Source organism: Mytilus californianus, unplaced genomic scaffold (assembly GCF_021869535.1).
Source record: "Mytilus californianus isolate M0D057914Y unplaced genomic scaffold, xbMytCali1.0.p SCAF_22, whole genome shotgun sequence".
Classification (NCBI taxonomy): Eukaryota; Metazoa; Mollusca; class Bivalvia; order Mytilida; family Mytilidae; genus Mytilus; species Mytilus californianus.
This window is the reverse complement of record NW_026262671.1, coordinates 7,142,412-7,156,237: the sequence shown is the minus strand read 5'-3', so window position 1 is coordinate 7,156,237 and position 13,826 is coordinate 7,142,412. Positions and strand designations below refer to the sequence as shown.

Here is a 13,826-nt window from a genome sequence, read left to right as displayed (position 1 = left end):
TTATCTCCCTCAAAATACCGATACAATGTAAGTTATCTCCCCTCAAGATACTGATACAATGTAAGTAATCTCCCCTCAAGATACTGATTCAAAGTAAGTTATCTCCCCTCAAAATACTGATACCATGTAAGTTATCTCCCCTCAAGTTACTGATTCAAAGTAAGTTATCTCCCCTCAAGATACTGATACAATGTAAGTTATCTCCCCTCAAGATACTGATATAATGTAAGTTATCTCCTGTCAAGATACTGATACAATGTAAGCTATCTCCCCTCAAGATACTGATACAAAGTAAGTTATCTCCCCTCAAAATACTGATACAATGTAAGTTATCTCTCCTCAAGATACTGATACAAAGTAAGTTATCTCCCCTCAAGATACTGATTCAAAGTAAGTTATCTCCCCTCAAGATACTGATTCAAAGTAACTTATCTCCCCTCAAGATACTGATTCAAAGTAAGTGATCTCCCCTCAAGATACACATACAAAGTATGTTATCTTACCTCAAAATATTAATACAAAGTAAGTTATCTCCCCTCAAGATACTTGTATGAAGTAATTTATATATGATATGGGCAATAATTTGGTATTGGGACCGTTTCCGATAACGATACAAAAAGTGATAAAATATTGTATTTTGTTGAGAGCAGTTGTTGCTCCACCATCAAATGCTATTATTTCTATTAAAATATAGGTGCTTTCTAATCTCCCCTAGAGAGAACTTGAAATAAACAAATATTTAAGATTATTAGGCCACTTTTGTGTGTCGTTTCTTAGCGTTATTTTCGCTTCCGAAGTGCGTAACGCTGCTCGATTTAAAGATAATCGTCGCCTGCAAAATCGTAAATTTTGCTTTCAAATAATAAAGAACATCGATCAAAAAGAATAGTCAGAAGAAATTGCCGAGAACTATAACTATTTTTGTAGCAGGTGTAAGAAAAGTAGCGTTACTTTGGTTTCCGATTTCGTAACGCAAATTTTAGATGGTGTAGTCTGCTTTATTGTAAATGAATTCTTCATAACAATATGCAAATATGAACTCTCGCGAGATGTTCAAACAGGTAAATCAGTGATTATTTACATTCTAGTTTTGTTCTTCTTAATAATTAAGTTAGAAAATGCATTATCGTTATGCGTTACATTTCACACGAAACAGAAGTCCAGTTATTTACTTTTTATTTATTAAAATTGTTTTTGTCGTTCAGTCCAAATCATTTCTGGTCATACGTGAAACATGTGGCGAACATGTGATTAAGCGCTTACGGCCGGGTATATGAAATATTAGGTCTAAACATCATTTTTTGTTTCCAACGGGATAGTAGCAAGCACATTCTGTAGACTGTTTTCATATTGTTTAAAAAAGGAAAATACAATTTTCAAAGAGATCGCGACGGGGGTCTATTATTTTTCCTACGTGCATAATGTTACATACTATCTTAAGTGAAAATAAATGCCCAATGACTTGACAAAATCGATTTCTTATTCGAGGGACGTTACAACACACTTTGTTTCCGGATAACGATGAAAAGATTCATTGGAGAATTCATTCAACATTACGTCTCTTATCATTCTGCCGGTGCTCGTTGAATTGATTTTACTTTAGCAGTAAATTGTACTTGATATTTTAGGTAAATGAAGATAATTTTTAAAAAAAATACATGTTGATATACCGTTACACTTGGAATGTACAGAGTTGGTATCTTTGTAACAATTTTTTTTTTTTTAATTTTAATAATATTCAGCAAACACTTTTCAAAAATGCAATAATATTGTCAAAGGAGAAGTATACTTTTACCATGCATGACTTAAAAGGAAGTACTTTATCGATTTTAGCCCACTAAAGAAGGTTAACATGTGGAAACCATGTAGATGGTGTACAGGTCACAAATATCACATGATGCCTACTATAAGATTTTAGTTCCAAGTTAAAAGTTTTTTTACTTTACTGGATTAATAGGAATTTGACTTTGGAATAAATTGTATAAAACTGGAATTTCAAAACCAATAATTACATTTTTTTTAGCTAAAACATCAAGATACAACGATTATGGTATCCTGTATCAATTAAGAAAACGTGGAAATTTATGAATAAATTGCACTATTTTTTTTCAAAACAAACACATATTTAGGAGTTTTATAGTAATACTATTACATTTAAGACAGATTTTAACCAGAGATGCAAATCTAAATGCATAAGTATGCCATTAGTAAATCAATACATGGAAACCGCCAATGTTGTATCCAGTTCAGTTGTATGCCTCACAATTTCATAGCTTTTCAAAAGTGTTATTTCCCTTCAGGTAAATAGTGCCGGTTCACTGCCTGCATGGCCAATATATCAAAACACTTTTCTTTTCAACTTAAAAGTAACATTTTGCTTTGAAAATATGTTCACCTATATCAAATTTGCCATGATAAAACATTGCATGAAATAACATGTCACTTTAATGTTGACATGTAAAATAAGCTTTTTACAGTTGCCCTTGCTGAAAGGAACTAGGGTTCTGTTTAATCTAAGGACTTGTGACTTTGAAGATCGGTCATAATTTGTATTGAATGATAAGAAGTTACAATCAAACTTGTGACCTTTAGAGAAACGAGCCCAATAACAACTTACCAGAATTTTTTTTAATCAGATTTATATATTTGTGGTCACAAATTTTGGTAAGAAATTGAGTGAAATAAATCGGGCTATTAATTTTGGTATATGAGTTTTTTGGTTATATTTCTGTAATCCATGGTACTTAATTGTAATTTTCCAGCAGTTGTAATGAATGGGTGTGAACAATTATAGGATTTCATTGAATTTCTATAAACCCGCAAAATAATGTTTTGTATATGGAATCTTGTCTATATAAAAAAGAAGACGTGGTATGATTGCCAATTAGACAACTCTCCACAAGAGACCAAATGACACAGAAATTTACAGCTGAGCTATAGGTCACCGTACGGCCTAATCAACAATGAGCAAAGCCCATACCACATAGTCGGCTATAAAAGGTCCTGAATACACAAATGTAAAACAATTAAAACTTTTATTGGATATAAGAAGATGTGGTATGAGTGCCAATGAGAGAACTCTCCATCCAAGTCAAAATTTATTAAAGTAAACCAATATAGGTCAAAGTACGGTCTTCAACAGGGAGCCTTGGCTCACATCGAACAGCAAGCTATAAAGGGCCCCAAAAATTACTAGTGTTAAACCATTCAAACGGGAAAACCAACAGTCTAATCTATATAAAAACATGCAATTTTACAAAAAGCAAGGGACAGGGTGGACGTTACAAGATACTACTTATACTGTGGATAAAATGGACATCAAAATCATTAAGGATGGCATATTTTGGTATTAAAATTGATTCAATCATAGGGTCTTTGCACATTTATTCTAAAACCAGTTGTTGGCATGATACAGGTTATGTTCTTCTCATATATTTTATGATGGTATGATACTAAACCCCTAACGGGAGGGATTGTACTTGATTTTCATATGATGAAGACCTAATCTTTCAATCAGTTTAATTGAGGTTTGCCAACTTTGGAGCTAGCATGTCAGTAACTGCTAGTAGTCCTTTTTTCATTTATGTATCATTGTCATTTTGCTTAGTTTCTTTTGTTACCTATTCTGACATCGGACTCGGACTTCTTTTAAACTGAGTTTTACTGTGCGTATTGCTATGAGTTTCTTTTTTCTACATTGACTTGAGGTATAGGGGGAGGGTTGAGATCTCACAAAACATGTTTAACCCCGCTGCATTTTTGCGCCTGTCCCAAGTCAGGAGCCTCTGGCTTTTGTTAGTCTTGTATGTTTTTTAATTTTAGTTCATTTATATGTTTTGGAGTTCAGTGTGACATCCATTTTCACTGAACTAGCACACAATTTTATTTTGGGGCCAGCTGAGGACCACCTTCGGGTGCGGGATTTTCTCGCTGCATTGAAGACACATTGGTGGACTTCGGCTTTTGTCTGCTCTTTGGTCGGGTTGTTGTCTCTTTGACATATTCCCCATTTCCATTCTCAATTTTATATTTATCACTAACATATTGGATGTTCCAAACATTAATATGTTTGTTGGATCACGCTTTTTGTTTTGTGTTCAATAAAATTTAGAAATTTAAAATGTCCTGCATCTTTCCAATTGAATCAAAAGTGAGAGCTGAGAAAGTGCCTCCCAACACCCCCATACATTCAGTTCTGGAACAGCCCTTTATAGAAAAATACATTATATAAGATAAATAGCACTAGCTAGATCTCCCAGTTTATACAGTGCTTGAATTTTCTGGTTAGTGACGCATAAGCACAAAGTGTAAACCATGCAATTGTGTTACAGAGCTAGCTAGCACACTGCATTGGGTTTCTAAGGGTTAGTAGGCACATGTGCTACATATAAAAGTGTATAAGAATTATAACAAAAAGCAAGAGAAAATACATTGGTAGTCAAAATCAGTTGGCGCCCAAAAAATAATTTATTTTAGTGACACCAAAGTTTCTATATTCTCATAGTTTTTATTGTCTATTGGAAAAAAATTATCAAAAACAGTCCTAAATTTAAAAACCAAAGTTATAAGTAACATTATCAAAAAAAAGTTTACTGTTCAGATTATTTTAACATGTTTAAGCTGATTTTCCAATAAAATAAAACTGAAAAAAATGCTTTCGGTTTCTTATGGTTTCCTGTCGCATTTAAAAATAACCTTAATTTAACATTGAAAATAGATTTTAAATATTAACATGAAGCAAGTAACACTAGTAATTGTGTTCACTTATGTCTTTTGAAATAAATTGTGCAAAATAAAGAAAATAAAGTTTTGTTTCCTGTTTGGTTTCCTGTCACGAAAACGGTGAATCACAATGGATTAATTTTTGCTTGAAAAACCCACTTGTTCCATTAATACTATTCTCACACCAACACAACCCACAGAATAAAAGATAAAGTTTTAGAACTTAAAAAAAAAGATACAAAAAGAAACCAAACGCCGAATACCAAATTATTTCCCATATGTTTTCCATAGATATATGTAAATTTATTCCATATTTTATAGATCATTCAGAAAGAAATGCCAGGGTCGTCTACGTAAACATTTGGCAGACTTGTGTTTACAAGCCGGTATATCAGGGGAGGCTATTCTACATTATGAGACAGCTATTGATATCCTGAAACCAGTGAATGACTGGCTGTGGATTGGTGGTAAGCTAAAATAGATTAAAACATTATGAAGGCATTTACACATTTTTCTTAAATTCTCTGTTGATAAATTTGGAAATTATTTTAAAGAAAGTAAAGTTCCCACTCACTCAGGCAAAGTTGACCTTAGATGGATTTAGCTTTTCTTTTTATGTCCCATTTTGATCAAAAAGCTTCTTACCTCCTCACATTTTTAAGTACTTATACATCCTTAGCTTTCAATTTATTTATTTTAGCATTTCCTGATGAAAGTGGATCCAAATAAGCCCTTCAGATGTACAAAATTTATGACGTCTTACATTTATTATGATAATTCAAATTTACATAGATTTTTTGGGATAATTGTAATACACACAAATTATAATTAGATATATTTATTTTATTGATGAAATGATTACCATGATTATATGAATATGGTTTAAACTTGAAATGAGGGAAGTCGAGTAAGGCCATAATTTTTGTCTGAAATTTAAACTTTTAATGCGATTATGATCTATAAACTTTATACTTATATTAATTTAGATACTAATAACTGAAGAGAGTACTTATGTCAAGAGTCTTGACATCACAATAAAAGTAATTATATGACATTATCAAAAAGCCATCTGTATAAGCATATATTGGCTGTGGGAAATAAGTCCGTGAGACAGTAACCCAACGCCACACAAAAAAGACATCTGTATGTTTTAGTAAAATGATTTTCTATATATTTTTGGGGGGCTCTGATGTTTAATTAAATATACAAACACAGGATAAATCTGTCAGAAAATTTCTTGCTTTTTTTTTCTGTTAATTTCTTGGAAAAAAATCATGACCTGTATTTACTCGAAATTCTCGGGGGTCTTTGCTATAATGAATTGGATAAATCTGTAATCCAAGGTTTATAAAAATATTAGAAATTATTTGCTTATATTTTCAGCGTGTTTTGAAGGGTTGTGTTCAGCCTCAGTAATACTAGTCTATCCAAGAGTGAAAAATCCGACACTTCGACGGGTGGAGTCTATGTCTATCAAGCCAGGTTCTTCCATGGGGAAGGAAACCAAAATCAGGGCAGGTGTGTTCTTTTGATTGCATTTTTAAATGGAATGTCTCAACGGTGTAAAAAATCCTTCACCGTCTATTTTTTTTAATTGAAAAATAAGAAGTGGTATGATTTCCAATGAAACAACTCTCCACCAGAGCCAAAAAGATATAGAAGGTTCTTTTTGAAAGATATTGCAAAAAAAAGTATTTAATTTACTTATCTGTATAGTCGATTTACTCGAGTTACGACTGAAAATTAAATATATCAATTGTGAAATATTCTAAGCAGTTTGATTAAAGGTTTAGAGATTTCGAAAATATAGACCAATAACTCGGGTTGAAATAGAGAGTAGTACTGTTACTTCTGATGAGTTTTTTTTAACATGTTTAATGTCAATAAAGAGGTATTATTAATCTTTTGCTTGCTCTAATTGCTGTTGAAATTAACATTCAAAAGCTATAAATTAAATACTATGATAATTAAACGTAAAATAGGGTCAAAAAGCTATATACAGATAATTCTTCACTTTTGAAAGTTGACACCTAATTTTCTGTTGTTCAGACAGGGGAATATACTTTAACAAATTAATTTTGGTTATCTTTTTACATATAACTCTTATAGGTTTAAAACTTAAAATAACTAAAACCAGTAATAATTATATTTGAATAATTTCAAAAGACCCGTCTTGGACCCAAAGGTGTCAATATTAACTTTAATTCAATGTGTCAAGGATGGCAATTTGTGTTACATGAGGATAATTTTTTTTGCTTCATGAAAGAATTAACAAGATGTCTGATAAATTTTGTATGCTATTAAAATCTGTAAGAATAGGCATGCACTTCTGTTAACATATGGTTAATAATATTTACAAAAGAAATGTTTGGTTGTAATTTTTAAAAGAACCTCTTTTTCAATAAAAATTTGAATTTGAAAAAGTTGCTTGTGTATAAAGTAATGCCACTTTTTGTTGAAACGATCAAAGTATGTCAAAATGGTTGAAAACATTTATAGATGCAGGTAGCATAAACATTAAATATTGAATAGTCTCTTCTGGAGTTGTGAGTTTTTTTTCTGTCATTCAAAATGGCTAACAGTTTGGAATTTATTTATCAGCTGACAATTGTAAAGTTTTGAACACAATTATATAAAATATTAACCTGTATATTTTTTGTAGGAAGTTTAAAGCACAATTATACTACCAATGGCTTGCAGGAATTAGCTGACCCTGTGGCCAAGACTGCACTTAATCCTGCAGATATCATTGATAAATACAGAGAATGCATACTTAATTATAGCAAGGTAAGTGTCCCAATCAATCCTTTTCAACTTTGAAATCCTTCGTTATGAGAGGCACAGATACAGTATACATATAGAAATAAAAAGATGTGGTATGATTGCCAATGAGACAACTCTCCATCAGAGACCAAATGGCATAGAAGTTAGTAACTATAGGTCACTGTATGGCCTTCAACAATGAGCAAAACCCATACTGAATACCAAGCTATTAAAGACTCTGAAATGGCAAAAGGGTGGATTAAGATATAAAAAAGCGGGTGTTTCAAGCCTAATTTCATTGGTTTAGCATGATTAAAACAAAAAAGAAAAGGGGGAGGGTTACAACCCTTGGAACACACCATACATATAAATCTAAATCTATGCTTTCAATATAAAAATAAATGCTTGCAATATAAAAATAAGGAGATGTGGTATGGTTGCCAATGAGACAACTATTCACCAAAGTTCAAATGAAGTGGATGTAAGCAATTATAGGCAACTGTATGGCCTACAACAATGAGAAAAACCCATACCATATAGTCAGCTATAAAAGGCCCTGACATGAAAAATATGAGACAATTCAATTGAAAATACTAACGGCCAAATTTATAGCAAAACAATTTACGAAAAAACAAATATGACAGACAATGAACCAAAGACAACCACTGAACTACAGTCTCCTGACTTGGGACAGGCACATAAAGTCAACTAAAAGTCAAATTAAAATATAAAACAATACTTTTAGTCATTTAGAAGTCTACTTTTGATTGTGACATATATAGGAATATTGATAAATATTAAACAATAAACTCTATGTTTTAAAAAAAATACATTAAATAATTATTTTCTAATTTTGTAGTTCAAGCTGGCAGCTGTAATTGAGTTGGAAGCATGTTTAAAAGCTTGTAGATTTCTTATTCAGCAAAGGGTAAGTTATGTCATTCATGTACAACCAAAATTGGCCCATTTAAGATGGGAATATATATACTGTAAATTCAGAAATAATTGCGATGTTTTTATTATTGTAAATAATGTGACTGAGTGAGTATCGCAATAATGAGAACTCACATTCTGATATCTAATTATATACTTCTATATGCAGATTTTCCTGAAATCGCAATAATTAATCTCACATTTTTATCCATCTTTCAAAAATCGCAATAATAAATGCACACAATAATTTCCGAATTTACTTTATGTAGGCCTCTGTATGTTTATTAAGTCTCCCAAACGAAGTTTGGGAAGACTTATTGTTTTTGCTCAGTTCTTATTATTATTATTCTTCTTCTTCTTCTTCTTCTTCTTCTTCTTCTTCTTCTTCTTCTTCTTCTTCTTATTCTTCTTCTTCTTCTTCTTCTTCTTCTTCTTCTTCTTCTTCTTCTTCTTCTTCTTCTTCTTCTTCTTCTTCTTCCGCCGCCGCTTTTAAATTTGAACTTGTCTGCACCCATTCTCCAAAACCGCTTGTCAGATTAACTTAGGGTTTCACAATATGTTAGACTAACATGTCTAGTGGTGCAATCAGGGTTTTGTTTGTGCAATGGGGTACTTTGAGGGGCAAAAAGAAAAGAGGGTTTTACTATAGAACCCTATGGGATTTTATTTTTTAAAATTTTCAAATGATTATAAATTGAAAACTGTTTGTGATAGACACAATCTTTTTAATTGAAAATGTTCTAAATGATAAAGCCCATTAAATGAAATACAGGGTTAGTCCCCAGGGGTCACCCCCACCCCCTGCCATTTAAGAAAGTTCTAATACCTTGTAAGTGGTAAAGATCCCCCACCCCTAAACCATATATATTCTGGTTTGTCATGCTAAGATGGTTTGAATGATATACAGGGTTAGTCCCCAGGGGTTATCCCGACCCCCTGCCATTTGAGAAAGTTCTTATATCTTGTAAATGGTCGAGATCCCCACCCCTAAACCATATATATTCTGGTTTGTCATGATAAAGCACATCAAATGTAATACAGGGTTAGTCCCCAGGGGTCACCCCCACCCCCTGCCATTTAAGAAAGTTCTAATATCTTCTAAGTGGTCAAGATCCCCACCCCTAAACCATATATATTCTGGTTTGTCATGCTAAGATGGTTTGAATGATATACAGGGTTAGTCCCCAGGGGTCATCCCGACCACCTGCCATTTGAGAAAGTTCTAATATCTTGTAAATGGTTGAGATCCCCACCCCTAAACCATATATATTCTGGTTTGTCATGATAAAGCACATCAAATGAAATACAGGGTTAGTCCCCAGGGGTCACCCCCACCCCCTGCCATTTAAGAAAGTTCTAATATCTTGTAAGTGGTCAAGATCCCCACCCCTAAACCATATATATTCTGGTTTGTCATGCTAAGATGGTTTGAATGATATTCAGGGTTAGTCCCCAGGGGTCATCCCGACCCCCTGCCATTTGAGAAAGTTCTAATATCTTGTAAATGGTCGAGATCCCCACCCCTAAACCATATATATTCTGGTTTGTCATGATAAAGCACATCAAATGTTATACAGGGTTAGTCCCCAGGGGTCACCCCCACCCCCTGCCATTTAAGAAAGTTCTAATATCTTGTAAGTGGTCAAGATCCCCACCCCTAAACCATATATATTCTGGTTTGTCATGCTAAGATGGTTTGAATGATATACAGGGTTAGTCCCCAGGGGTCATCCCGACCCCCTGCCATTTGAGAAAGTTTCTAATATCTTGTAAATGGTCGAGATCCCCACCCCTAAACCATATATATTCTGGTTTGTCATGATAAAGCACATCAAATGAAATACAGGGTTAGTCCCCAGGGGTCACCCCCACCCCCTGCCATTTAAGAAAGTTCTAATATCTTGTAAGTGGTCAAGATCCCCACCCCTAAACCATATATATTCTGGTTTGTCATGCGAAGATGGTTTGAATGATATACAGGGTTAGTCCCCAGGGGTCATCCCGACCCCCTACCCTTGAGAAAGTTCTAATATCTTGTAAATGGTTGAGATCCCCACCCCTAAACCATATATATTCCTATTTGTCATGTCTCGAACATTTGAATGACGTATACGGTCAGTCCCCAGGGGTTCCCCCCACCCCCAATGTTCTAATATCTTGTAAATGGTTGAGATCCCCACCCCTAAACCATATATATTCCTGTTCGTCATGTAATGAACATTTGAATGACGTATAGGGCCAGTCCCCAGGGGTTCCTCCCCACCCCCAATGTTCTAGTATCTTGTAAATGGTCGAGATCCCCACCCCTAAACCATATATATTCTGGTTTGTCATGCCAAGATGATTTGAATGATATACAAGGTTAGTCCCCAGGCATCACTAATGCATATAACTTTACTGGACCAAACCAATTTTCACTGGACGTTGCCCAATGTCAGGCGACCCTGGGAATTACGAATTATGGGAGCTTCGTTTGGGAGACTTCGTAACAGCATCCTGTTACAATCATTTCTTGTCTTATCATGAGAATGTTCATTTAATGGTGATCCATACAAGGATAGAGGGGCCTAAGTAACCGAATGGTCTAAGTAATTCAGTATCACTAACTGAGGTTGTGAGTTTGCATCCTTTACATGACAGGTGTGTTGGACTCAAGAATCTTAATTGACTAGGATTGCCATTTTTTTTCTGTCAAAGATTGGTTGTTCTCTCCAGGCACTCAGGGTTCCTACACCACTTAAAACTGGCCATCACAAAATAGCCAACAGTGCTGAAAGTTCGTTAAACAACTATAAATCAGTCAAACAATTGATTTAGGTATCAAGTGAGGTTAGGTGCATGACTTTCTAAAATCTAGTTTTAATTTGCTTGAAACTAAAATTTGGTACAATTTTTCTTAATGGGTAATTATATCCAAATTTTATAATTTTTACAATAAAATTACATACATAAATATGTGTGTTTAAAAATCAAGAATGATTCTTGGAATCCAAAGGTGGTTCTATAAATTGATGAGTGGAGCAGCACCATCCCTAAAATAGCATGAGCTGATCCCTGATTTGATAATTATATAGAAAACTGGCAAAATAGAATATTGACACAAAATGTTGATAAAAAATAACGGACTAATAAATTGTTTAAAGACAATTATGGAAGTGAATTATATTCATCTAAAAATCTATCGTATAGATATAGAAGTGCATTTGCAAAATTTAGATGCAGAGTAGCTCCGTTGAGAATAGAAACAGGGCGGTATGAAAATAAAAATGTAGACAAAAGAGTGTATTTTATGTGTAATGATAAAATTGAAGATGAAAAACATGTCATATTATCATGCCCGTTATATAGTGAGGCTATGAAGTATAATGTAGATTTTTATGATTTGTCTGATAATGATAAGATTGTGTATTTATTTCAAAATATTAATTGTTAGGATATGGTTTTCAAAACCTGCTTTAATATTTAAAGTAGAAGAAATACCTTTTTATATTCTTAAAATGAAATTATTTTAACAGTCGTATGTAATAAAATAGTTTTATATAGAATTTATTTTACAGTCTCTCATAATTCTTAATAGAATAGTATTTATATTTTATATTTGTTAATTGTCTGTTTTATATTGTGTATATACTCTGTATGTACTGTAATAGTCTGTAAATTTATGTATTGCAATCAGTGAGACTATAATAGAATATTGAATTGAAAAATCCCTGAGTAAATGAATTAAAATTTATACTTTTTGTTGTCCTCTTGATCAATTAACAGTTTCGGAACATTTTAATCTGTTTTAATCATGCTAATATTCTGTTTTATGATTGCATCTGAGTATTTGCAAAATAGTGTGTTTTTCTTGAATTTCAAACCTATTTTCAACATTTTATATGGATATCTTAAAGATTATCTGAAATGTAGTTCAGCAGTGTAGGTAGTTTAAACAAAATGAAAAAAGTTTCAAATCTTATTAAATTATATATGTAAATACAAAAAAAAAAAACTTTTTATTTTGAAATTTTTCAAAATGTTAGGAAAAATATTCAATTTTGGGGGTATTTATATGCAACATATTTACTGCAAAAGTTTCCAATTAGTATTTTTATGTCTCTTTTATTTATAAGTAGTTATTTTTAATGACTAAGTATTAATTTTTATATGTTTTAAAATGGACAATATCATGAATATAAAACTCATGAAACAAAAAACTAATATTTAAAAGGCCTATTTTTAGATTATTTTTTTATAACTTTTTCTTCTGTAAAAATAAAATCGAAACCTCAAATTTATGATATATTAAATTATAACAAAAAAACATATTTTGAATGTGTATAGATAAACAAAAAATATTTGAGTTGTTCTTAATCTTAAACCTCCAAACACTCTACAGATAATATTATTTACTAATTAACACATTTAGTCTTGGTTATGTTAATGGCTTGTTTACCTATGTCTTTGATCAGGTTGTTGTTAGCTTGGGACCTGTGCCTGTGTTTTTACAGTGATTTACTTATCTGTTGGTGTTAAATTTTAAACAGATTTTTATTGTTGTTGAACAATTCATTCTAATAAAATGTAAATACATATAAATATTTTGTGATCATATTTATCATGACACACCAAGAACAAAACAGATTCAATGAAATAAATGTATTATAATATTTATCTTTTTAATAATTTTCATAGATGGACTATTTGATAAAAAAATTCCCTGTTTTACTGTGTGTTTAATACATGATAATATATAAGATAAAGATTAATTTCTATATTTGATACGTTGTAGTGTAAATATTTCCCCATTTGGTAAATTATTTAAAATTAAGTGAACATTTTTTTGGAAATAAGTCAAAACAACATTATATGCTAAATAAGGGGTGAAGTTATTTCGTCTGGGAATTTAATATAAATGTCATTATTGTCTGCTTTTTTTTGCCTTGTCAGTTTGTACAAATTAGCACTATATATACATGTACCTATTTTGCCAAATAGAAATCATGGGAAAAAAATAAATGTTGATAAAAAATTAACAAAGTCTTTGGTTAAGGTAAATTACCATGGACATGATGAAGTTTTGTTAACATGAAATTGAAATGAAGTACAGTTACATGTTACAATACAAATTAGAATTCAGTAGGATCTAGAATCCTCCTAATACAAATGGAATCGCTGATATATACTAATAGACATTGGAATTCTGAATTATATTTTTAAATCCAGAACAAATTAGATTCCAATATCTACTGGTAGAAATTAACATTTCCAGATTTGTACTAGCAGGATCTTCCATGGATTGCACTCGATGATTACTAAAAAGACAATAAAAGAAATACTTTGTTTTTCTATAAAATGAAATAAGCTAGTTAAATCAAATCTGTCTGAATAAAAAGGAAAAATGGTAGAGCCAATTTTCTATCTCT

General features: G+C 32.1%; 1 protein-coding gene across 1 annotated transcript in view; it reads left to right on the top strand.

The window, feature by feature from the left end:
• LOC127732201 (trafficking protein particle complex subunit 9-like) overlaps positions 1-13,826 on the top strand; it is a 66,598-nt gene that overhangs the window by 5,529 nt on the left and 47,243 nt on the right. Inside the window, exons 3-6 of the mRNA XM_052241277.1 lie at positions 5,044-5,189; positions 6,106-6,240; positions 7,385-7,509; positions 8,345-8,413. Of these exons, the coding sequence (XP_052097237.1) occupies positions 5,044-5,189; positions 6,106-6,240; positions 7,385-7,509; positions 8,345-8,413 (475 nt within the window). The remainder of the gene's footprint in view (positions 1-5,043; positions 5,190-6,105; positions 6,241-7,384; positions 7,510-8,344; positions 8,414-13,826) is intronic.